At 36.7% G+C, this 27129-nt stretch overlaps 1 protein-coding gene across 1 annotated transcript in view; it reads right to left on the bottom strand.

Annotated features, from left to right (window-relative positions):
* The window catches only part of KIAA1210 (KIAA1210 ortholog), a 332344-nt gene that overhangs the window by 34567 nt on the left and 270648 nt on the right, over positions 1–27129 (bottom strand). The window contains exons 4-8 of the mRNA XM_039842519.1: positions 26261–26429; positions 12750–12876; positions 12298–12429; positions 8877–9035; positions 8550–8615 (exon numbers count right to left, since the gene is read on the bottom strand). Of these exons, the coding sequence (XP_039698453.1) occupies positions 8550–8615; positions 8877–9035; positions 12298–12429; positions 12750–12876; positions 26261–26429 (653 nt within the window). The remainder of the gene's footprint in view (positions 1–8549; positions 8616–8876; positions 9036–12297; positions 12430–12749; positions 12877–26260; positions 26430–27129) is intronic.

The raw sequence follows: 27129 nt of genomic DNA, 5'->3' as shown, positions 1-27129 counted from the left end.
AAAATATGATCTAGAACCCCCCCCCAACATCAGAATCACACAGAGTATGTTGAAAAAGCACATTCAAGTAGCTATCAAGATCTGATCAATAAGACTATCAGGGGAGGGAGTTTAATGTAAACTTCACGGGCTCTCCAAGTGAGTCTTCTCGGAGCCACTGCCTAGTCCTCTGACATGAAGAGAAAGCCTCCAATTTTCAAGTAGAAGCACAGCAAGTTCCTAAATAACTCAATCAATTGCCATAGAACAGGAGCCAGCAATATTTAGATCCCCTCTGGCAAGTGGGGCTCTTTTGAAGGCCCATCTTTTTCCTCAGCATATAGGTTAGGAAAAACCTAGAAAAGTTACCACAGGAGCCAACTACAGGATTTTATGAACCACCCAGGAAAAGTAAACCAAATTCCTTTCTAGCATGTTTCTGTAAGAAAAAGTAAGAGAAGGAAATTGGACTTTTTTCTCTATTTTTCCTTCCTCATCCCTCCTGCAACCCCACTCCTCTCTCCCTGAACTCTGAGAACCAACATATGCTCTCTGTACCCAATTTATTTTCCTGTGTTTTAGAGGGAGGTTAGCGCAGACGGCTTCTGATTAACAGCTGGAGTTAAATGAGCTCCTTTTGCCTCAACATCTGGGAGATGTGCCATGCCTAGCAGCTACTAATCTAGAATCTTTCTGGGGAAGGAATCTGGGTCAAGCCTTGGGCCAGGGAATGAGATCCTCAGCACTAGTTGATAGGGGTGCTGGACAGTCCTTTGCTATTAGTTGGGGGTAAGGGCTGCTTGTTGGAAAATTAAAACACATTTTAGATTTTTTCCCTTTTTGTCAAATTTCTAGACTCAGTGAAAAATAGTTCAGTCAACAATATATCTTTTTGGTCACCCTTTTGATGGTTTCTTTGTCTGTTATATGATGCTAGGGTTTACTCCTTCTCCATTAACTGTTGATAAGAAACACTTGAGCGGGGACAGAGAGAGCAGTTTGACTGCTTCTTGGAACAAAGGAAAACCCTGATTGTTATGTCTTAAGTAAGGGCATTAACTGGTGGCTATTTAGGCCCAGATTTCATCAAACATTTGACCTGAAGAGCCATCACTCTGGGGAAAAACTCACTCCGAAACTGTCTGGAAGGTCCGACACAGGATGCTGGGGAGCTGGATTCTGTGAAAGCCCTTCAGCTGAAGGCTCGAAAGGCAAATACTCCTTGGAACATCTCCAAAAGAAGCAAACAGCAGCTTTTGGTGGGAAAACTGGTTTTCGGTGGGAGGCTTCTCTGTCAAAATATACTGGCACAGAGTATGAGACCTAACATTGACTCTTAGGGTTTTAATTTCCCAGGTGTGTCAATGTGGCTTCTGTGCCCATTCTTGTGCTGCTTCACTGAGAATTTTTGTTTTATAAAAACTGTTGTGGCCACCATTTTGCCAAGCTGAAAGTTCTAAGAGATGGAATTTCACATGTTTCCTGCAGCTCCCTTTCCATCACAATATCTTCAATTTCTTAACTAATATAGAGAATAAGAATATGAACTTCAGAATTGAATAGGCCTGAATTTGAAGTCCTAGTTATACCATTTATTAGCTGTTTGACTTGGGGCAAGTTACCTAACCTCTTTGAGCCCCAGTTTCTATGTCTCTAAAATAGGGATAATAATAATATACACTTTAGTGTGTTGTTTAAAGATTAAATGAAATGGTACATGGTAAATGCCATTCACATAAGAAAGTCTCAGTAAGTGTTAGCTGCTGTTGCTATTGCTGGGCATTGGTTAAACAAATTTAGAGAGCTGCTACAGTCTACATTGTTTGGTGAAAAGAAATGCAGTATGGATTTATGCAGGAATCCTGGGTTTGAGTCCCAGCTCTATCTCTGATTGGCTCTGTGCTTTGGCCAAGTCATTTCACCTTTCTGAACTCAGTTTTGTTATCTAAAATGAGAACAATAGTATCTTTCCTATCTATCTTACAGAGTTATTGAGAAAATCAAATGCATCTACATATGCAAAATTACTTTGTAAGCTACAGATCTATGCAACAATAGGGAGGGGCATTATGATCTTCTTTGATGTATCAGAGGATTTTTAAAAATATTGCTCTGGTCTTCAGAGACCTATTTGTAAATAATAATGGTGATTTCTAGAGTAGGCCATCAGGGGTAAAGCAAGAGATGTGATGAGACAACTTTGCAAGACTTTAAATGAACTCTTCATTAGCCAATACAACAGAATAATTGGCAGCTAATTAACTCCCACCATGTTAAATAGCAACATGTATTCTGTAGAGGAACTAAAGTCTAGGCATTTAATCAGCTCAAACTTTAAACACTAAAAAGCTGACATACCCCTTTCTCGAGAGTGAAAACTGATTGGGTTGTATATGCATGACTTCTTTTCCACACAATTATTTTTCCCCATGAAAAACAATACTGAAGAAAAATAGTTCACAGACTCATTAGAGAAGACAGATGAAAATGAGCCAGGTTGGGAAGGTGGCAGGGGTGAGGGAAGTACTAATTAGGAGGATCCTCTGGTCCAAGGGTGGGCTAGAGATGCTCCGTGGGGTGGATTAGTCAGATCCTACTAAGTCAGACTGCCTGCTGGGGGAGCCTTGGGCTTGTGTCTCTGTGTGGTGAAAGCTGAGGCCAAGTGGAGAGTCGCAGTGACTCATTATGTCACATATGCTATACAGAGATACATGTTCATCTTCACTGCCCACCTCACCTATACTCAAAAAAACTGAGCCGGGGAGGGCTGTGAGACTCAGGGAAGAAACAACAAGCTTTGGTAACTAGAACTGAAAGGGAAAAAGCACTCAACTCTTCACCCAAGGAAATGTGGAAGGCCATAGGCTGAAACAACAAGGGCTTAAGCAGTCCTTCCTATTCTTTCCTAGGGCACTTGAAGAAGAAAGTAAACCTAGGGTAAAAGGTCTATTGGGTCCTTGAGAGAAGAGATGTGTTTCTCCCTGTTACCAGTAAGAGGCAGCAGCTCAGAGAAGAAAGAATAAGAAAGCAAACTTGGAAAGACTCCTCTGAAATGGCAGAGATTTAGCCATCTTTTAGTCTGACTTTCTATTTGGATGATTTTGTTTACTGCCTAGCTCCCTAGTGGATGCTCAGTAAGAAGACAGTAGGAGCTGGGTTTGTGGAGAAGTTTTGGGGGTTATAAGAGTTGGGGGCCATCATTTATGAGGATCTTGGAGAAATAGCCGGGCCAGCACATCTAGTTATGATGGGGATTACAGCTGCTTTTTGAGGGATTTTGCTGCTGCTGCTGCTATTGCTGCTGTTGCTGCCACCTGCCCACTTTGTGCTCACTAATAAACCAGTAAACTATAAACCAGGAAGCACGGTGGAAATAGCTAAGAAACTCTCATGCCCAGGGTTGGTTCAACTGTACCACCAAAGACTAGACTTTCTGCCTGCCAGCTCAACATTTAACCTGTAGCAAACTGACTCAACTCTTGGATATACTAATAGAAAGATTTTTATATTCAAGCAGGACAACTTTTTAGACTGGTGTTTAGAAATGCTGACTATAAATAACAACTCTATTCATTAACCTCTAAAACACATAGTTAGCCTATTCGAATTAATACAAAGAGAATACTACATGTCTTAAAATGTAATCTAATTTTCTTAATTGCAATCCCCAAGATAACCACTAAGAAACTAATTTAAAAATATATAAAGAAGGAAATGAGAAAGGAATGAAAATGGTATACTAAAATAAAATCAAATTTGAAAGAAGGTAATAATGGAGGAACTAAGGAACAAAAAATATATAAAATATATAGGGAAAAAAAGAGCAAAATGGCAGAAGTAAGTTTTTCCTAGTAGTAATTATTATGAATATAAATTAAACTCTCCAATCAAAAGGCAGAAATTGACAAGATAAATTTTAAAAACATGATCCTTTTATATGTTATTTCCAAGAGATTCGCTTTAGATCCAAAGACATAAAGAGGTTAAAAGTGAAAGGATGATGAAAGATATTCCAAGCAAATAATAACCAAGAGCCAAGGTGGCTATATTAATATCAAACAAAATAGAATTTAAGTCAAAATTGTTATGAGACAAAGACAGACATTATACATTGTTAAAGGGTCAATAAATCAGGAAGACAGAACAATCACAAACATATACACACAAAACAACAGACTTAGCAAATACATGAAGCAAATGTCGACAGAATCAAAGGAAGAAATAGACAGTTCTACAATAATAGAGACTTCAGTATCTCACTTTCAATAATGAATAAACAACTAGACAGAAGATCAGTAAAGAAATAGAGGTCTAGAAACAATACTATAAACTAGGTTTTAAATATATATATATATAAACTAGGTTTTAAATATATATAAAACATTCCTCCTGGATAGACCATATGTTAAGCCACAAAATAAGTCTTAATAAAATTTAAAAGATTGAAACCATACAAAATATCTTCTCTGACCATAGTGGAATGAAACTAAAAATCAATAACATGAGGAAAACTGGAAAATTCACAAATAGATGGAAATCAAACAACATACACTTAAGCAACCAATGGGTTAAAGAAGAAATCAAAAGTTAGAAAATACTTTGACATGAATGAAAACTAAAACACACCATAATAAAACTTATGCGATACAGCAAAATCAGTCCTCAGAAATTTATAATTGTATATGCCTATATTAAAAAAAAGAAAGATCTTAAAACCGATAGCCTAACTTTCCACTTTAAGGAACTAGAAAGAGAAGAGCAAACTAACCCAAAAGCTAGCAAATAGAAGGAAATAATTAAGATAAAAACAGGGTTAATGAAATAAGGACTAAACAAACAATAGAGAAAATTAATGAAACCAAAAGTTGGTTCTTTGAAAAGTAAAACAAAATTGGCAAATCTCCAGCTAGATTGACTAAGAAAAAATGAGAGAAGACACTAATTACTAAAATCAGAAGTGAAAGGGGACACTCACTACTGACTTTACAGAAATAACAAGGATTGTAAGGCAGTACTATGAATAATTTTATATCAACAAACTAGATAACCTAGATGAAGTGGATAAATTTCTGGACACACTCAAAACTGACTCAAGAATATATTTAAAAATCTGAATAGACCTATAACAAGTAAAGAGACTGAATCAGTAATCAAAGCCTCCCCAAAAAGAAAAGACCAGGACCAGATGGCTTCAATGGTGAATTCTATCAAGTTTTTAAAGAAGAATTAACACCAATCCTTTACAAATTTAAGAAGGGGGGGAGGAGGGGAAGAAGAAGAAGAAAAAAACATTTCCTGATTCTATTCAGCCACCATCGTTCCAAAACCAGATAAAGATATCACAAAAAAGAACACTATAGACCTATATCCCTTATGAATATACATGCAAAAATACCAGCAAACCAAATCCAACAGCATAGCAAGGCAATTATACATCATAACTAATTGGAAATTATCCCAGGATTGCAAGGAGGTTCAAAACATGAAATCACTCAATGTAATATACCATATTAATAGAATGAAGGAAAAAAATAACATCATCTCAATTGATTTGACAAAATCCAAAAATTTTTCAATGCTAAAAACACCTAACAAACTAAGAATGGAAAGAATATATGAAAAACCCATAACTAACATACTTAATGGTAAAAAACTGAAAGTGTTCCCCCTAAGATCAGGAACAGGACAAGGATGTCTCTTTTTGCCACTATTATTCAACATTCTACTGAAAGTTCTAATTAGAATAATTAGGAAGGAAAAAGAAACAAAGTATATACAAATTGGAAAAGAAGTAAAACTATATTTACAAGTGACATGATCTTAAATACAAAAAAATATATATATAGATATAGTTATAGTCAATATAGTTATAATGAATGATCAGATGGGGAATTCACAGAGAAATGGAAACTATAAAAAAAAGAAGCCAAATAGAAATTCCTAGAACTTAAAATTATAATGTCTGGGGAAAAAAACATCCCAAATAGGTTTTGCATGCTCATGAAAACAGAAGAAAATAACAAGTGAATTTGTATAGAGAAGTCAATTTAGAAAAAAAACATAATATGAAGAAAAGAAATTAAAGATTAACAAATAAAAAAGGAAAATTCTAAAGACTCCCTACAAATCTATTAGAGCTAATAAATGAATTAGAGTTGAAAATACAAGATTAACATACAAAAATCAGTTGTATTTCTATACGTTGGAAATGAACAATCCCAAAAGGTAATTAAGAAAACATTTCCATTTACGATAGCATCAAAAAGAATAAAATACTTAGAAATAAATTTAACCAAAGAGGTGAAAGGCTTGTACGCTGTAGACTACAAAACATTGTGAAGGAAATTAAAGACCTACATAAATGAAAAGTCATCCCGTGTTCATGGATTGAAAGACCTAATCTTCCAATGGCGATACTCCCCAAAGTGATCTACAAATTGAAGGCAATCCCTATCATAATTCTAATGTGCCTTTTTGAATATATGGAAAAAACTGATTGTAAAATTCATGCAGAATTGCAAGAGATCTCAAATAGCTTAAACAATCTTGAAAAAAGAACAAAATTAGAGGACTCACACTTCCTGATTTCAAAACTTATGACAAAGCTATAGTAATTAGAACAGTGTAGTACTGACATAAGGATAGGTATATAGATCAATGGAAGAGAACTGAGAGTCCAAAAATAAACCCATTCATCTACGGTTAATTGACTTGCAACAAAGGTGGCAAGACCATTAAATGGAGGAAAGAATAGTGTTTTCAATGAATGGTGCTGGGACAACTGGATAGCCATATGCAAAAGAATAGTTAGACCCTTAACTCACACCATATATAAAAATTAACTCAAAATGGAATGAAGACTTAAATATAAGAGCTAAAACTCTTAGGAGAAAATATAGGAATAAATCTTCATGATCTTAGATTTGGCAACAGTTTCTTAGATATAACACCAAAAGCATAAGTACCAAAAGAAAAAAAATCAATAAATTGAACTTTATCAAAATGTTTAAAATTTTGACCAATTTTGTTCTCTTGATAGGGTAAAAGACAACTCACAGAACAGGAGGAAACATTTGCAAAGCATATATCTGATAAGGGTCTAGTATCCAGAATATATAAAGAACTCTTACAACTCAACAATAACAAAAAAGAAAAAGAAAAAATAAAATAAAATAAAAACGAGCAAAGGACTGGAATAGATATTTCTCTAAAGAAGATATACAAATGTCCAATAAGCACATGAAAAAGTGCCCAACATCATTAGTCACCAGAGAAATTAAAATCAAAACCACAACGAGATACCTAACTTTACGCCCACTAGAATGACTTTTTTTTTAAAGGAAAATAACAAGCGTTGGCCAGCATGTTAGAGATATTGGAACCCTCATACATAGCTGGTGGGAATGTAAAGTGGTATATCTGCTGGGGAAAATAGTTTGGTGGTTTCTCAAAAAGTTAAACATAGAATTACCATATGACCCAGCAATTCCACTCCTAGGTACATATCCAAAATTATTGAAAACAGGTGTTCAAACCGAAACTTATACATTAATGTTCATAGCAGCACTATTTACAATAGCCAATAGGTGGCTAGGACCCAGATGTCCATCAGTGGATGAATAGCTAAACAAAATATGGTATATCCATACAATGGAATATTATTCAATCATAAAAGGTACTGAAGTACTAATATAGGCTACGACATGGATGAACCTTAAAAAACATTATGCTAAGTGAAAGGAGCCAGACACAAAAAGACACATATTGTATGATTGCATTTATATGAAGTATCCAGAATAGATGAATCCAGAGACAAAACATACCAGTGGTTGCCAAGGGCTGAGAGAAGGGAGGGATGATGATTGACTGCTTAATATGTATAGGGCTTCCATTTTGGGGAAGCAAACTATTTTGGAACTAGATAGTGGTGAAGGTTGTAAAATATTGCAAATGTACTTAAAGCTGCTAAATCATACACTTTAACATAATAAATTTTATGTTATATGTATTTTACCACAATAAAAAATGTTATCTAATTCAACTTTCCACTAAATTCACTGTCTGGCCCAATTCATCTGATTTAGTGGTATTCTGCATAAACTATAGTCATAGCTTAAATCCATAAATCAGTGAGCATCCATCCCCTATCACCGGCTTGTGTTTTACCTTTGGTTCTAACCTAATTGTTTTTTGTTGTTGTTGTTGACATATCTAACTGAAAGCTGCTTCCCTCTATAGAATCTTTCGACATCAAAACAGATTTTTGCTGACTAGACAATGATCTTCATTATAAATTACCTGTCTATTTACTTTTTAGTTCCCAAGGTTAATGGTTAGAAACTCCACTCTAAAAGCCCTCTCAAGTTCGATAACAACCAATTAACTTAACCACAGGTTAATTTAAGAATGGAAATGTTGATGTTGGCACAATCTATTAATATTCCAATTGTTGATGGATATCATTTGGTTGACAAACCTAGACGTATGAAATGCACATGCATGCCCTCTCTTGTGTCAAATGATTTTTTCATATGGATATATGTCTCTCAAACAATACTACATGTACTAACCTTTGATATTTTGACGTTTGAAACTGTAGAGGCTTTATTTCCATAAAAATCTCTATCGTTTTCTTCCTGAAATAATTGAAAACATCTGTAAACTATTTTTTGTCCAGATACTGACTTCCATTGATTATAAATTAAAGACTGATTATTTGGCTTGCGGAATTGAACAGAAAATGTAAACCACCTTACAAATCAAAAGTCAAGCATGGTAGCTCCTTCCCCAAGCATCTCCCTAGTATTGAAAAAAGAAAGCACAAAAGGAAATTTTGCCTCTGTCCTGTGCCCCCCACCTACCCACAACCTTCCACTTAGGATGGGGCTAACACGAACCTTTTTCAACATCAGGATATTCTGTGGTAAAAGCTTCTTTTGTGGGGTCTTAGGTGACTCATCATCATCAACAGAAATTTCTTCGAAGTCCTTAGAAATTGTGTCAGATTTTATATAAAATGGGCTGATGCCAGGTTGGCATAGACGCAGTGGTGGGATCTGTCAAGGAGTATAGAAGGAAAAAGTTCAAATTTGTATGTTTTCCTTCAAATTACTGGTGTTCTCTTGTTGTTTCATGGTTGAAGGACTAAGGACCCAAAGTGAAAAAAAAAAAAAACAAGCCAAGGAAAGAATCTTCTACCTCCCTGTCTTCGCCTACTCAAACCCAAGACCAATAGCCTTGACTCACACTTGGGCACAATTTTGTCAATCCCCAAACAAAGATAGAAACTTCAAAATGCCTATTTGATCAAAACCAGAATTCTGGTGTTACATCCCTACTAATGCTCACTATAAATCTCATTTGAATCTGATCTTTATTTTAATTTTGGGCCTGTCTTTGTACATCTAGCTCTTGTGAACATGAGTCTTTGGATTATGATCTGGGCTTGGTATCCAAACTAAAATCCTTGCTCTTATCATTCCAGGAATCGGATCTTGACTGTGTTGGTTGTTTATCTTAATCCTGTCATGATTGATTTTCTGGGATTTTTAGAAAATCTACAGAACTAGTCCTGGTTATAACTCCTTTACTTGGTTTCCTAAGAGAATTAAGTTGAGCATTTGGGTTTCCTTGGACTTTAGCAGACCAATTTAGTTGATTTCACTTTGATTCTCATAGTACATTTGAATTTGAAGCATTAGTCTCTGCCATGGGCCTTCTGATGTGGATCAATTACCTTTAACAAATACTGGCTAAGCATCTACAATGTGCCACATTCCATTCCAGGCACTGGGCCTACAGCAATGAGCAAAACAAAATACTTGCTGTCATGGAGCTGACATGCTTGTTTCTGTCATAGGCTCTGCTCCTGCTCAGGACATATGGCCTTCAAACAAAGCAAAAGAAAAGTGGCCACAGTGAGCACTTGCCAAGGTTCTGCTCCGGGAGTACTCCTGGTCAGTGTCTAAGGTGCCCTCTTATTACTACCAGGCCCCACTGAGGGCTCTTGAGAAGAGGCCTTGGGGATTAACCATCCCTAAGCCCAATTCTAATAATAATAACTACAATAATGACAACCAACTTATACTGAAGTCTTGACTTTGTTTTAATATTTACTATTTCCTTCCTTTTGTTAGCTTCAGGATTAGTTCATTCTTCTCTTTCTAGGCCCTTAAGGTAGAGAGTTTGATTATTGATTTGAGATCTTTCTCCCTGCCAGGCAGGGAGTGCTTTCCATAGATGTATTTCATTTGAACCTTACAACAATTCTTTGAAGCATTTGCTCTTGTGGTCTCCATTTTACAGATGGGGAAAACCAGGTTTGAGAGATGACATGACTGGCCCTAATTCTTACAGTGGCAGAACAAGCATTTGAAAGGTCTGCTTGCTTTTATACTCTATGTTCTCAAACACTGTGCACTCCTGTCTCCTAACTGTAAGGGCCAGGAAGGCAGGAAGGGGATATTCCATACTCAAGTTCAGGAAATGAAAGGGCAACAATCAGATGAGGTGTGCCTGCTTCCTTCAGAAAGGCTGCAGAGGGAGAGTCATGCCTATGAGCAGTAAAAAAAAACCAAACTGCTTCACAGTCTTAGTTTCTTAAATTACTGAATTCAGTTTGATTCAACAACAAGATGCTAATACTCTGCTATTATAGCTTATCTATTTATCCTCAAATAAAAATTTCTTGGAGAGTAATCTAGACACCCACATTTCTAATACTTCAGACAGGACATCAGGTAAAAATTTGACAGGGGATAAAAACTGACTCGATCTCAGGATTTCTAACAGAACGCTGTACCTTAATGTCCTCTCCCATAATCTCCCAGTTGTTGGGAATGTCACTTAATGCATTAAGAGTCCTGCCCCTTCAAGGGACCCAGCAATTGACCAATTTCATACTTGCCCAGCTTTTATGCAACATTAGGTGTAAGTACCCTTGACTTAATGCTATCAACTACCGTGTCATTTAGGGTTGTCACCTTGCCACTTAAGGGAAAAGTCAATCTGGTTGTTGATGACTCAGGTTCTTTCAACACTGTATTCTGTCTTCAGCCCTATTTCCAGGGGAAGAACTAAGGGAGAAGGCCAAAGGTATGAGATGTGGGCCCAAACCAGACATTTAAGAAAACTTGCCTTTGGGCTTTCTCCACCTCCTTCATGGTGAGAGGAAATGCCCCTAGAATCCTTCCCTTTAATTTTCACAAAAATCATCTTTAAAAAAAAAATTGAATATCTTTGCTATAAGAGTGTCTCTGTTTCTGGGACTGAGAGAGAAGAGAGAGAGGGAGGAACCCAACAAACACATTTCCCGTTTCTGAATATGAGAAATCACCCTATAGCACTTGGCCATGTAGACCTGGATTTTTGCCACTGGGCGGCAAGGGAGTGTAAGTGTGAAGACAAGCGAAAGCTGGTATAGATGTTTAAAACCTAAAACTGGAAAGTTCACAAAGTGACTTTTCTTGCTAAAGTTCACAAAGTGACTTTTCTTGCAACAGTTTGCTGACCTAGGGGCTGCTTTACAGCCATAAGATCAACACCTTTGCTAACCATATCAGTGTCTGCTTCTCCACCCCTCATGGCTAGTGTACCCAGCAAAACTTTCACACACAGTATACAAACCAGAACGAGAGATATGGGGTCTTAAGCAGCCATGTCAGAAATAAACCCGTTACCTTTTGTCAAATGAAAAATAATCAGCTCTCCAGTGGAGAAAGGTCTCTTCCTTGTGTGGCCTTCCCAGTTTCAGGGGAATCCTTGGGTATAATCCCACCCACAATGTAAGAGAAGGAGGAAGGTAAGCTGCTAGGGGTTATCTCCCTGGAAATATCTCCAGCTCCCCCTAGAGCATTTCTCAATCAAAGCTCCTGAAGAGTCTGACTTAGCAATGATTAGGATTCGCTGGAGATAAGAGACTGTCCTATATACATGCTGCATTTTGAAGAGACTAAAAGGTGTACCCTTCTCCCTGATAAGGCAGGTACAAAGAAATTGGACATCTTAAAAACTGCAGTAATAGAAAAACTGTGGTTTTTGAGGTTAACACAACTGAGTCAGATTTCCAGGTCTACCACTTACTATCTAGGTAAGTTTGAGCAATTTCTTTAATCTCTCTGAGTTTTTAGTCAATTCTCAGAAGCGACACTTTGAGGTAGATATTAATATTGTACCCATTGTAGATGAGAAAAAGAAGGTTCACAGAGGCTAAGCTATCAACTCAAGGTTACAGAGACAGTAAGTAGTAGAGCGAGAATTCAAGCATAGACCTAACTGTCTGACTCAGCTGCCATACTTTGAACAATTCCACTCTACTACCTCAGTAATCTTGGAGTCTGCAATCCAGGTTCTACTTCTGGGCACATATCGAGACACAACTCCAAACACAGCTCCAGAAAAACCTCTATGCACACTATCAGTTCTAGGCAGACTTCCAAAAACATGAGATCTCTGTGGAAGAAAAAACATGGGATTGGAATGCTTGCATATTGAGTGGAATGTCACTGTCATAGTACTTTAAAGCATTCTTGAGTGTGTCAAGAAAAGTGAATATGGTAATATCAGTCAACACTGTGTGTCAGGCACTAGGTAAACACACCATATATTTATATATTCTCTCATTCGATGTTTACAACAGCCCTGTGAGTTCAGAATCAGCTGAGAAGTAGAGCCAAATTCCTCCCTCCTTTTTTTTTTTTTTTGACTGGGTAGGAATAGGGAATGGAAGAGAAGTAGTCCAATTAGGCACTGATGTTCAAGTTCACTGTTACCTGCAGAGATCTGCCCCTCTGGGGCTCTGGAGAGTGGCATGTTTTACTTGTTGATCTTTCAGGCTTAGGCTCCAACATGAAGATGCTGTCATGGGACAAGCATTTGCTCCCCATGCTTCTTTTGATTCTAGAAAGGAAGGAAAAGGTCTTATAAAAGCAGCCCCAAAAACATAAGAACCAAAAATACATGTATATCTATAATATGGCCTACAAAAGACACCTCAGAAGGAGGGTGGGGATGCAAATGTGTAGACAAAAACATTGTCCATGAGCTATTAAGTGAAAAAAAATAAAGAGTATGATCCCATTTAATATATACATATATATTATATACATATTTATAGAATAATATCTAGAAGGATAGCTACCAAATTGTTATTGATAGTTCACTCTAAGGAAAGGCACTAAAGACTGAGGGGGATTTTCATTTTCTACTTAATGTACTTCTGTATAACTTCAATTTTTTAAACATTTAACACATATCCTTTTCATTTAATAGTTTTATTGAGATATGGTTTACGTACCATACAATTCACCCATTTAAAGTGTACAATTCGGTGATGTCAGAAACATGGCAGAGTGAGAAATGTCCCCAGATCTCTTTTCTTGAAAAAAAAAAAAAAAGGCTGAACAACTAAAACTCAACAAAAATCACCCAAACTGCACACTAGCACATATGAACAGGGGATCTGTGCATTAGAGCTACTGCAGGTCAGAACCCCAAGTTTCAGATAGAGGACTGGGAGAAACAAACAAGCTGCCTCTCGCAGACAGAGCTCCCTGTAGGAGAAGAAGGAGGAGAGAAGGTGCGGCAAGTTCCCTGAACAGCCTAGCCTGGGAGTGTTGTGAGCTCCACTCAGCCAGTGGCAGGCCCAGTAATCAAGGCAGAAAGCAGAAAAACAAGGACAGTAGAAAAACTACAGTTGATTTGTACCACCCGCAGGTACAAAACTAAGTCTGGCAGCTCAAACCCCCAACCAGAAGCCACCCCCATAACCTCCAAGACAAATGCAGCAGAGCCCCAGGGAAATCTGAGCAAAAGCTACCAAAACGTCGCTAACACTGACAAGAACTGAGACTGAGGGTAGCAAGCGTGATTAAACATCTATAAGGGAAAAAAGATATTATTAAGACTTTATGTAAAGCAGAGATCCAAGAGTTTAGACGCCACCTACTGGAAAACAAAAGAAAAACACGTTCCTTGCAAAGGCTAGGGACCATTATATAATAAATCTTTCTGGAAAAAAAGGTAGAATATATTTTGATTGATGCCCAGGTGGATAAATACTTCATTAAACACCAAGAACAACCAAGGTGACGAGGCATCTCAGAAAGAAAGAGAAAAATCTCCAGAAAATAAGCTTAGAGACATAGAAATATGTGACTTAAATGACATAGAATTCAGGGTGATACTTCTGAAAAATCTCAGTGAGTTACAAACTGAGTCATATCAACAATTTAAGGAATTGAAAGAAAACAACTAGATGAGCAGAGCAAGGAGAGTGAAACTATCAAAAAGAACAGAATAGATCATATGGAGATTAAAAAACACACTGCAAGAGTTGAAAAATGAAATAGCAAGCTTGGGAAATAGAGTCGACCAAATGGAGGAAAGGATCAGTGAAATCGAAGACAGAAATCTGGAAATAAATCAGAAGGAAGAAAAGAGAAACCGGAGAATGAAAAAATAATGAAAGAGAAATTCAAGAACTAGCTGACACTATCAGGAAGAAACCGAAGAATGAAAAATAATGAAAGAGAAATTCAAGAACTAGCTGATACCATCAGTAGAGGAAACATAAGAATACTGGGCATTATTGAAGGCAAGGAAAAGGACAGGAACTAAAAAGCATTTTCAGACAAATAGTGGACGAGAATTTCCCAAATCTAAAGAAGGAACTAGAGCTGAGAATTAAAAAAATCAACAGAACACCAAATTATCTTAACCTAAAAAGGCCTTCACCAAGACACATTGCATTGAAATTATCCAAAATCAACAACAAGGATAGAATTCTCGGGGCAGCCAGGGTGAAAAAAAAAAAAGGTAACTTATAAAGGAAAACCCATTAGATTATCCTCAGATTTCTCAGTGCAAACTTTACAAGCCAGAAAGGAATGGAAACAAATATTTAAACTATTAAGTGAAAGGAACTACCAGCATAGAATAATGTATCCAGCTAAACTCTCTTATAGATATGAAGGAGAAATTAAGACCTTTACAACCTAAAACAAAATGACAAAAAAAAAAAAACAAATACATAATTAGGAGTAAAGTGATTATCAGGCAAATAGAAGCAGAGGAATGCAACCCTTACTAAGAACAAGGCATTATAAGCTTAAATAATAAGAAGAGAATTGTTATAACAAGATAGTAATGAATATTCAGCATACATAAGGACAAAATAAGGAAACAATGGCTGAAAAGGGGAGGATACATATCCAAATTCACAAAGGGGAATGGAGAGATAAGGCATGTGCAAAAGGAAATGAATGGCTGTATATATATAACTATTCTTTACATATTCATAAGGGTAACCACATACCAAAGATTCAGAACTGAAGTATATAACATAAAACAAGAAGAACCAAAGGGAAAATCCACAAAAGCCAACCAAAATAAAGAAAACAGAAACACAAGGACAAGGAAGCAATGGAAACACCAAGCTATCAGAAAGCAAAATATCAAATGGCTATAAGAAGACTCATATTTCAATAATAACCTTAAATGTAAATGGACTGAACTCACCAATAAAAAGGCACAGAGTTGCAGAATGGATCATAAAACAAAACCCAACCAAATGCCGCCTCCCGGAGACACATCTCAGCTCTAAAGACAAATATAGACTCAAAGTGAAAGGGTGGAAAATGGCATTCAGATAAAAGTGGGAATAGTGGTACTAATATCAGACAAAATAGACTTCAAAATAAAAAAGGCAAAGAAAGATACTGAGAGACACTTCATAATGATAAAGGGAATCATGCACCAAGAACACATAACACTTGTTACTATCTATGCTCCCGATCAGGGAGCCCTGAAATATAGAAAGCAATTACTAACAGAATTAAAGGCAGAAACAGACCAAAACACTATTGTAGTAGGGGACCCAAATACCCCACTGTTGGATATGGACAGATAATCCAAACAATAAATCAGTAAGGAAATAACATCCTTAAATTGACATTTACAGAGCCTTCCATTCCAAAACAGCTGCTTATGCATTCTTCTCTAGTGCACATGAAACATTCTCAAGAATTGACCACATACTGGGACACAGAGATAGCCTCAACAATTATAAGAGTGTTGAAATCATACCAACCTTATTCTTTGATCATAATGCTTTGAAACTAGAGATCAACTGCAAAAAGGAAGGAGGAAGAAACACAAAACCCTGGAGATTAAACAACATACTACTGAAGAATAACTGGGTGGGAGAAGAAAAAAGAGAGATCAAGAGATACATAAAAACGAATGATAATGATAGTACAACATATCAAAACTTTTGGGAAATGGCAAGAGCAGTCAAAAGAGGAAAGTTCATATCATTACAGGCCTATCTCCAATAACAAGAATGAGCCCAAATAAACTAATTAACGTTTTATCTTAACAAACTAGAAAAAGAAGAACAAATGAAGCCTGAAATCAGCAGAAGAAAAGAAATAATCAAAATTAGAAAAAAGAAAAAATAAAACAACAAAGAACTAGTTCTTTGAGAAGGTTAATAAAATTGGCAATCCCCTGGCTACACTCACTAATGAAAAAAGAGAAAGGACACAAATAAAATCAGGGAGGAAAGAGGGGAAATTATGACAGATACTGCAGAAATACAAAGGGTCATACAAAAAATACTATGAAAAAGTATGTAAAACCAAATTTAGTAACCTAAAAGAAATGGACCGGTACTTAGTAAAATACAACCTTCCTAGACTGAATCAAGAAGAACTGAAAAATCTAAGTAAACCAATCAGCAGTATGGAAATTAAAACAATCATTAAAAACCTAACAAAAAGTAAAAGTACAGGACCAGATGGCTTCACCAGTGAACTCTACCAAACCTTCAAAGAAGATTTAATGCCTATTCTCCTCAAACTCTTCCAAATAATCGAAGAGGAAGCAATACTGTCCAACTCATTTTATGAGGCCAATATTACTGATACCAAACCCTGGTAAAGATAATACGCACACACAAAAGAAAACTACAGACCAATATCTCTCATGAACACAGATGCAAAAATCCTAAATAAGATATTAGCGAACCAAATACTGCAAAATATTAAAAAGATTATACACCATGATCAAGTGGGTTTCATCCCAGAGGCACAGGGATGGTTCAACATATGCAAATTGATTAATGTGAATCACCACATAAACAAATTAAATGAGACGAATTATATGATTATATCAATAGATGCAGAAAAAACCTTCGACAAGATACAGCATCCATTTATGAGCAAAACACTTAACAGAATCAGTATAGAAGGAAAATACTTTAACATAATAAAGCCTATATATGACAAACCCTCAGCCATCATTATACTTAATGGTGAAAAACTAAAAACCTTCCCTCTAAGATCAGGAATAAGGCAAGGCTGTCCACTATCACCACTGTTATTCAATATAAGACTGGAAGTCCTAGCGAGTGCAATCAGATGAGAGAAAGATATAAAAGACATCCAAATAGGAAATAAAGAAGTCAAACTGTCACTATTTGCGGATGACATGTTCTCTCTTTAGAAAACCCTAGAGACTCCACAAGAACACTACTAGAAACAATAAGTAAATACAGTACAGTCTCTGGATAAAAAAAAAATCAATGTTCAAAAGTCCATAGCTTTCCTATATTCTAATAACAAAGTGTCAGTAAAAGAAGTGGAAAAAATAATTCCTTCTGCAATTGCAACAAAAAGAATAAAATACCTGGGAATAAATTTAACGAAACATGTGAATGACCTATATAATGAAAACTATAAGACCCTATTAAAAGAAATCGAAGAAGGTATAAAGAAATGGAATGATATTCTGTGTTCTTGGATTAGAAGAATCAACATAGTTAAAATGACCATATTACCTAAAGCATTATACAGAATTAATGCAACCTCCATTAAAATCCCATCAGCATTTTTTAAAGAAATAAAACAAAAAATCATCAGATTCGTATGAAAGCATAAAAAAACCCAAATTGCCAAAGCCATCCTGAGAACAAAGAACAAGAGTAGAGGCATCACTCTGCCTGACTTCAAATTATACTACAAAGTGACAGTAATCAAAACGGCATGGTATTGGAAGCAAAACAGACACATGGGCCAGTGGAACAGAATTGAGAGTCCAGAAGAAAACTCATATTTATAGGGGCAAATAATTTTTGACAAAAAAGCCAAAATCATATAGTGGAGAAAGGAAAGCCTCTTCAATAAATGGTGCTGGGAAAACTAGAAAGCCACCTGAAAAAGAATGAAACTAGACTGTTGTCTATTACCACACACCCAAATTAACTCAAAATGGATTAAGGAACTGAATATAAGACCCGAAACAATAAAATGCATAGAAGAAAACATAGGAACTAAACTCAAGGACCTTGGACTTAAAGAGGATTTTATGAATTTAACCTCAAAGGCAAGAGAAGGAAAAGCTAAAATAAATGAATGGGACTACATCAAACTAAAAAGCTTCTGCTCAGCAAAACAAACCATGAACAAGGTAAAGAGAGAGCCATCTGAATGGGAAAATATATTTGCAAGCAACACCTCCAATAAGGGCCTAATATCCAAAATATACAAAGAACTCATACAACTTAATAACAACAACAACAACAAATGATCCAATCAACAAATGGGCAGAGGACCTGAACAGTCACTTCTCCCTTGAGGACATACAAATGGACAACAAATATTTGAAAAGATGCTCAACATCGCTAGCTATTAGGGAAATGCAAATCAAAACAACAATGAGATACTATCTCACACCTGTTACAATGGCTATAATCGACAGGGCAAGTAATAACAAATGTTGAAGAGGATGTTGAGAAAAAGAACCCTCATACACTGCTGGTGGGACTGCAAGATGCTACAGCCACTATGGAAAGCAGTATGGAGGTTCCTCAAAAATCTAAGAATTGATCTACCATATGACTCAGCAATCTCTCTACTGGATATTTACCCCCAAAACTTGAAAACTCGTACCCACAAAGATATTTGCACACCGATGTTCAAAGCATCATTATTTATAGTGGCCAGGACATGGAAGCAACCAAAGCGTCCTATGACAGAAGATTGGCTAAAGAAGCTGTGGTACATATATACAATGGGTATTATTCAACCATAAAAGATGAAATACTGTCATTTGCAACTACATGGATGGACCTCAAGATAATCATGCTAAGCGAAATGAGCCAGACAGAAAAAGTCGAAAACCACATATCACTTATATGTGGGATATAAAGCTAAAACAACAAATGAACTGGACAAACAGAGACTAGTGGTTACATGGACTAGTGGTTACTAGAGGATAGGGAGGTGAGTGCTGTGGTAAACGGTTGGGGGGAAAATTTTAAATCTTTTCTTCAATTAAAATAATTAGTTAATTAATTTAAAAAAAAAACAAAGAAAGTAGAAGTCAAAAATAAAACTGAATGGATCTTTCAAACCTCTGGATGCCTAGCTCTTCTGATGGAGTGTATTTCTAATACTTGCTTAAGTTTAACAAATATTCATTTTATTATATTCCAAGAACTGGCTAGGTGTTGATATATAATGGGAAACAATACAATAAATAGCCATTACTCTGTGGGGGAAATAGTCTAGTGAGGGATCAAAACAAACACAAAGGAAATGAGAACATAAACGTACAAGTTAACACAAGTGCTAGTAAGAAACAAGCAAGGTGCTCTGATAGGGGAAAGCGTGGGTTAGATGAGTATTAATTTAATAGTGTAGTTAGGAAAGGTCTTTCTGAGGAAGTGGAATTTAAATTGGGGAAAAATATATCTGAAATGTATGTAAGAAGTGAAAGGAAGAATACTGCAAAGAAAAGAATCTGTGTGCACAGAGATACATGGGTAGAAAAGAACTCAGTATATTCAGGCAACTGAAAGGGAGCTGGTATGGTGCATTGGTAAGTAGAATTAGACAAGGTTAGAAAGGTAAATGAAAGCTAGATCAGGTATACACCACAATTTAAAATGTCAAATTATATTTGTTTTAAGCAGGGTATTGACAAAAGCTGGCTTCGATTTAAGAAGATTTTTTTCTAGGTGCGTTGTTAAAAATAGATTGGAAATGGCAAGTATAGACATGAAGAGATATTTAGAAATCTGTTCCAGTTTTGTAAGCAATGGAAGTTGGTGGCTTGGGCTTGGGTGGGTACTGACACTGAAAATGGAGACGAGTGGAGTGCCGTGTGTGTGTGAGAGATAGAGATAGAGAGAGATATAGAGGATATATATAGAGGATATAGAGAGGAGTTATAAAATTCAGCTAGGGTAAAGTAATAAGAGAAATAATTACCAGAATTTCTTACGTGAGTAACCAGGTGAGTGAGTAATAGTGCCATTTAATTAAATAAGGGGATTAGGATGGACCTGGGTAGCAAAATAAATAGTACAAATTTGAACAAATTCAGTTTAAGATGTGTGTGAAACATCCAGGTGAAAATGTAAGTTAACAATTTCATACATGAGTTTGTAGTTGAGAGGAGAGGTCTAGGCTACAGATGGCCATTTGACAAATCAAGCATATCCATTGGAATAACTAACAATCTAGGAGTGTGAAAGGAAAATAAAGGGAACCTGGGACAGACTTCTGATTAAGTCAAACATTCAAGGTAGAGAAAAATAAATAATAAATAATAAAGTGTACAATTCAATAGTGGCAACACTGCAGAATGAGAGGGAATACTGAGTCTTGCTATTATTAAGGTGAGAGTTATTTAAAATATCTTTTACACTCAAATTTCCCTCTATTGTTTTTGTTTTGATTTGTTTTAAAATATCAAATATCTTCTTGATGCTGGAGACTTTCATTTACCAGGTCTTTTCCTCTTTCGCAAGAATTCTGCAATATATTTATCCTATTTTCAAAGTCATCTGATGTACCCACCACTTCCCCACCCACATCCCCAGCTCGCTAAACCCTGATGGAAATATCTTCTGATTAGGAATGCAGCCAGAGTGCTGTCAGTTATGTGTTAAAACAAATCTGAGGAAAGTTAGAAACAAATGAAAGGCTAAAGTCACAAAAGACTCCTTTCAGGATTTGGGAATATAGTTTATCTTTTAAGAATTTCAACCAAAGACATCAAAACAAAAGAAAACTACAGACCATTGTCTCCTATAAATGGAGATGCAAAAATCCTCAATAAAATACTAGCAATCTAAATCCAGCAACACTTAAAGATAATTATAAACTATGACCAAATAGGATTTGCAAGGAATGCAAGATTGCTTTAAAATGTGAAAATCAATTAATGTAATACATCATATCAATAAAATAAAGCAAAAACCACATAGTCATTTCAATAGATGCAGAAAAAGCATTTGTAAAATCTAACACCCTTTTATGTTAAATACACTCCACCTTGACAGAAGACACCTGTGAGAAATCCACAGCTAATATCATACTTAATGATGAAAGAATGGATGCTTTCTCCCTCAGATCAGGAACAAGACAGGGATGTCTGCTCTTGTCATTGCTATCCACCATTGCACTGAGGGTTCTAATCAGGGGAGTTAGGCAAGAAAATGAAATAAAAGACATCTGTATTGGACAGAAAGAAGTGAAGTTATCTCTAATCACAGATGACTTGATCTTGTGTATGAAACTCCTAAGGAATTCATTAAAAACTACTAGAACTAATAAATGAATCTCACAGATTGAGGACACAACATCAACACACAAAAATCAGTTATATTTCTATACGCTGGAAATGAACAATTCAAATAGGTAATTTAAAAAATTTCTATTAACAATAGCATTAAAAAGAATAAAATACTTAGGAATAACTTTAACAAAAGGCTTATAAAACTTATACTCTGAAAATTATAAAATACTGATGAAAAATATTAAAGACTTAAATGGAAAGACAACATGTGCTCATGCCTTGGAAGAATAATTTTGTCAAGATAGCAATAGTTCACAAATTGACCTACAGATTTAATGCAATCTCTAGTGAAACTCCAGCTGCCTCACTTTTTTTTTTTTTTTTTTTTTTATTCAGAAATGGACAACTTGATCTTAAAATTCATAGTGAAATGCAAGGGACCACAAATAGCCAAAACAATTTTGAAAAAGAACAAAGTTGGAGGACACACATTTGCTGATTTCAAAATTTACTACTACAAAGCTATAGTAATCAAAACAGTGTAGCACTGGCATAAAGATAGACATATAGGTCAATGGAATAAAATTGAGAATCCAGAAATAAACCTATTCATCTATGGTTAATTGATGAATAACAAGAGTGCCGAGATCATTCAATGAGGGAAAGAACAGATTTTTCAACAAATGATGCTAGAACAACTGGATAGCCACGTGCAAAAGAATAAAGTTGGACTGTTATCTCACAATCTATATCTATATATATCTATATCTATATCTATATATATATATAAATTGTTTATATATATATACACATATATATATGTGTATATATATATAAATTAACTCAAAATGAGTCAAATACCTAAATATGAAAGCTTAAACTCTTAGAAAAAATATAGGGGGATACCTTCATGACCTTGATTTGACAACAGAGTCTTAGATATGACACAAAAGCTTAAGCAACAAAAGAAAACAGTAGATAAATGGATTTTATCAAAATTAAAAACTTTTATACTTCAAAAGATACTAGCAAGAAGTGAAAAGACAACTTACATAATGGGAGAAAATATTTACAAATATGTATATCCGATGAGGGACTTATATCTAGAATACATAAGAAACTCCTCGAATTCAATAATAAAAAGATAAAATAATCCATTTTAAAAATGGGCAAAGGATCTCAATAAACATTTAAGATATACAAATAGCCAACAGGTACATAAAAAATTCTCAACATTATTAGTCAGCAAAAAACTACAAATCTAAACCATAATGAAATGCCACTTCATACCCACTGTAATGGCTAGAAACAAAAACTCAGATGATAACAAGTGTTGACAAGGTTGCGGAGAAATTGGAACTTCCAAACACTGCTGGTGGGAATATAAAATGTTACAATCACTTGGGAAAACATTCTTGTGTTTCTTTAAAATATTAAACATTAAGTTACCGTATGACCCAACAACCCACTCCTAGGTATATTCCTAAGAGAAACAAAAATATATATCTTTCACAAGTGTTCATAGCAGCATTTTTCATAACAGTCAAAAGGTGGAAACAACCCGAATATCTGTCAACTGATCAATAGATAAAATGTGGTATATCCATGGAATGGAATACTATTCAGTAATATAAAGGAATAAAGTACTGAAACAGGCTATAACATAGGTGACCCTTGAAAACATGTTAAAAGAAACAAGCTAGTCACAAAAGGCCATATAGTATGATTCCATTTATATGAAATTCAAAACAAGCAAATTTAAAGAGGCAGAAAGTAGATAAGTGGTCACCTAGGGCTGGAGTGGGGGTCAGGTGGAATGGAGAGTGACTGCTACTCAGTGGGTAAGGGTATCTTTTCAGGAGGAATTAAAATGTTTTAAAATTAGATAAAATGATTTTTTTGCATAGATAAAATAATTTTTAAAATTTCAAATACTTTTTTTGCATGTATTACCTTTATTACAAAACAATACATGTACTTGGCACTTTGAAAACCAATGGTAACTAGAATAGCAGCTCGGGCACCCTAGGGCTAGCACCCACCCTGTCATTGTGAGCCTGTCTGACTGTAGAACATGCACATGGGTATGTTTGATTATGAGACACTCTGAGGACAAACTGGTGTTATGGAGATTAAAATGGAACCCACGCTAAAGTGGCTTGTGGGCCAGCAAGAGAGGAGAGAAGAGAGATGTCTGTCATTTTGTACTAAACTACTACCCACCTTTTCCCTCTAAAACTCTGCTACCCAACAGCCCTGGTGGTGAAGGTAACATGCTCTGCTTTAGTAAAATAGCAGTCCAGCTGAAAATTTACATGACTCTAGATAAACACTTAATGAGCCTATATGACCGATACAGCATTGAGAGAGCAATGTTTCCAGACATCTCTATATACACACATTTTCTTATTATGCACACATACGCACTTTTATTCACTTTTTTTTTTCAATGAGCTGCCAGCTCACATCAGGCTTGGAACCAGTATAGCATCTTTAACTACTTTGCTTCGTGCAGAGAAACTTCAAGGAAATCTTAGGCCATGAATGGGCTTAGAAACTTTTCATTTCAAAGTTGTGCATCTGCCAGAGTGCAGCAATTGGCTCTCTGGTGCCAAGTCCTCCCTGATCAAAAGATTATATTACACCAGTTATGGCCAAGTTTCTCTGAAACCAAAGCCCCTGTCCACTGAACATATCTAGGGCTTTATTGATCTGCTCCCTTGAGGCCAAAAGAAGAAAACACATCCAAAACACCAAACAAAAGCTTGGCCTTAATTAAAGACAATAAAGCACATTATATCAGCACCCATTAAAAATCAAGTGGAGGAATGAAATTTGTCCGTTCTATCAGCTACAGCTTAATACAGTCTTGGAAATAGATCCTAGTGCTATTATACAGGCCAGGGGAGGGTTGGCTATAAGTTTTGTTATGATTGTTTCGATGGATGGAAAAAGCCAATCTCCCTTCCTAAGTCTTGAGTAACATTCTCCAGAGTTTCTCCATGAGCATATTAAGCAAGAAACTGGGGTCAGGGTGATCTTCAGGCCTCCTAAGTTATACTCTTAATTAATATATGCTCCTGGCAAAAGAAAAGCCTATCTGAGGTCCTTAAAAGCACACTGTTCCTTATATATGAATTTGTTCATGCACTTATACTCACTTCCTCTTCCTCTCTCCCTTTCTCCTTCCCTCCTTTCCCCACCCACTTCAGAGAAGTGCCCATGCACACACTTTGTACCGTGAGAATGCATCAGGCTAAAGGGACCATTTTGGAGGGGAGGAACAAGTAAGAGTAAGAAGGAGAAATGTAGAATTTTAGCAGCAAAAGCCCTTGCCAATTTGTAGAAATAACACGGAATAGACCCATATGCACCTCCTCCACCCCACTCTGAGGTTTATAGCAGGACTAGTCTTAGCCTTACTTAGAGCTATAAGGCAATGGTCTATAATGGCATGATTTGTGAGGTATGAAACAAGCCATAGGAAACAAGCCCCTCTGTCGAAAACCATCTCCCCTACTAGCAAAGCTGTCTGAAATTCCTCACATTCAATGCACTCATTAAGGTCCTTTTTAAGGAGACCTATGTGCTAACTATTAGGGGGCAGTATAACATGTTTGCTCACTGTCCCATCACCACCAAGCAAAGCCCTGAGGCGATGGGGACCAGCACATGTGAGCTCTGTGTGGAGTCTAGATAAGCTTGGAGTTTAAGGACAGAAGAACAGTCCCAAGTAGAACTCCATAGAGGGGGATCCAATGGATCCGAGAACAGCTAGGGGTACTGGGTGTACAGATTTCCACAATAGGATATGGAAGCTGGGGCATCGCAGATAATTTTTAGGCGAAGCAACCCTTGGTTGACCTCACAGATTGAAAAGACCTTGTCAGCTTACGATCCCTTATTTTTTTTAATTTTTTACACCTACAGCACCTGGTCTTCCTAGGTGGTCTCCTATCCAAGTACTAACCAGGCACAACCCTGCTTAGCTTCCGAGATACAGATGAAATTTTGAATAGGGGTGACAGTGGTGGTTGAGAAACAGTCTTTCCCATCCTTTCTGTGACCAGTTAAAGTATATCTCCCAGTCTCCTGGGATGGAGGGAGAAATGGCTTTGGGTTCTTTGTTTGCTTATTTTTTTATGTTAATGCAATGATTTCAAGCTATGCCTCAACCCAGCTAGAAGGCTTCACTCTCTGATATTTTAATCACACATTCTGAATTCTAGCTCACCTTCCCCAGTAATCACAGATCTGCAGTCTGAAGGCCAGGAAAGCAAATTAGACCAAGCTTCTTGAAGATGTAGGTCATCCTTACCTTTATCAAACAGAGGCCTCCAGCTCCTAACTAGTGGTAGACCCCAGGTCTCAAGTTCTTGTAGATGTAACAGGGAAGGGTTTCTGTGGTCTATTTATTACTCCCTCCACCCAGTGCTCCTGGGGAATGCGGTGTGCATTTGCCATATTTCAACCTATTGAGCTGTGTGGCCCAGATGACAAGCCTATACACAAGCACAGAAAAAGGCCTCCAGGACATGGCCACATTGGCAATGGCTGCCAACCCAGCCCCTGCATGGAGGGAGGCCAAGAATCCCTGGGACTAAAGGCTCACCAGTGATTTGGCTGCCAAAGGGGGACCTGGATCTAGCTATATGCTTCTTGCTCTGTCCCCATCCCCCTCCAACCTCCCTGAGCTTACCCAGGCTCAGGTTGTTGACCTTCCTGAACTGGCTTCAGATAAGAGAAGTTAATACTGCCACTGAAAATCTTCGATTTCAGTCTCCTCCCTCTCTGGGCATCTTCAGGCTCTTTTTTCTTCTTCTTGCCAAAAAAATTCTTGAAAGCTTTAAATTTGGATTTCTTCTTTCCTGGAAGTTAGAAATGAAAGTGAGTCAGAGTGTGATGGTAAAAGAGAAGACAGGAGAGGAAACAGGAACTTTGCAACAAGGAGGAGGACTATGATCCCCAGTGCCCTGCAGATCTTGGCCCATGCCTCCAGGGACCACAGCATCATATATTTGGTCTGTATTCTTCTTGATAACTCAGTGACAAAGTGTCTGATATTTTGGTGAGAGCAGAAGTCAGGCCCCAGCTTGTGGTCTTTGGGCAGCCTCTACTCGGGCCCAACTCACCAGACATTCACTTTCCTCTCAATCGCAACTATTAGCACACACCTTTTTCTTTACCCTAAGAAGTTTATTAGTATGCAGCAATTACTGAGCCAACATAAGTACTTGATATTCCCACTAACTCAACCTCAGCGGCTGGAGTCATCACAATCCAGTTGAAGAGCCAAGCTTCCACATGTGGAATCCAGGTGGGAGCTAGTACTGTCCAGGACTTCAGGACCCTTGGAAATGCATGTGAAAGTAGGTACTGCTCAGCCTGTGTGCTGAAAGGATGCAGACCCAATGAGTGTGAGCACTCAGTTGGTGCCATCAGGGAAGACTTCCTTGAGGAAAGAATTTATTTGCAAGAGAGGAGACTGGGAATCAGAAAGAAGAAAGGGCTACTGGGCAAAAAAGCTGCCTGAGCAAAAGGCATGACAAAATTGGATACCAAAAGGTT

Source organism: Pteropus medius, unplaced genomic scaffold (genome assembly GCF_902729225.1).
Source record: "Pteropus medius unplaced genomic scaffold, Ma_sr-lr_union100, whole genome shotgun sequence".
Classification (NCBI taxonomy): domain Eukaryota; kingdom Metazoa; phylum Chordata; class Mammalia; order Chiroptera; family Pteropodidae; genus Pteropus; species Pteropus medius.
Note: the sequence above shows the minus strand (reverse complement) of the source record. Positions and strands in the feature narration are given on the sequence as shown.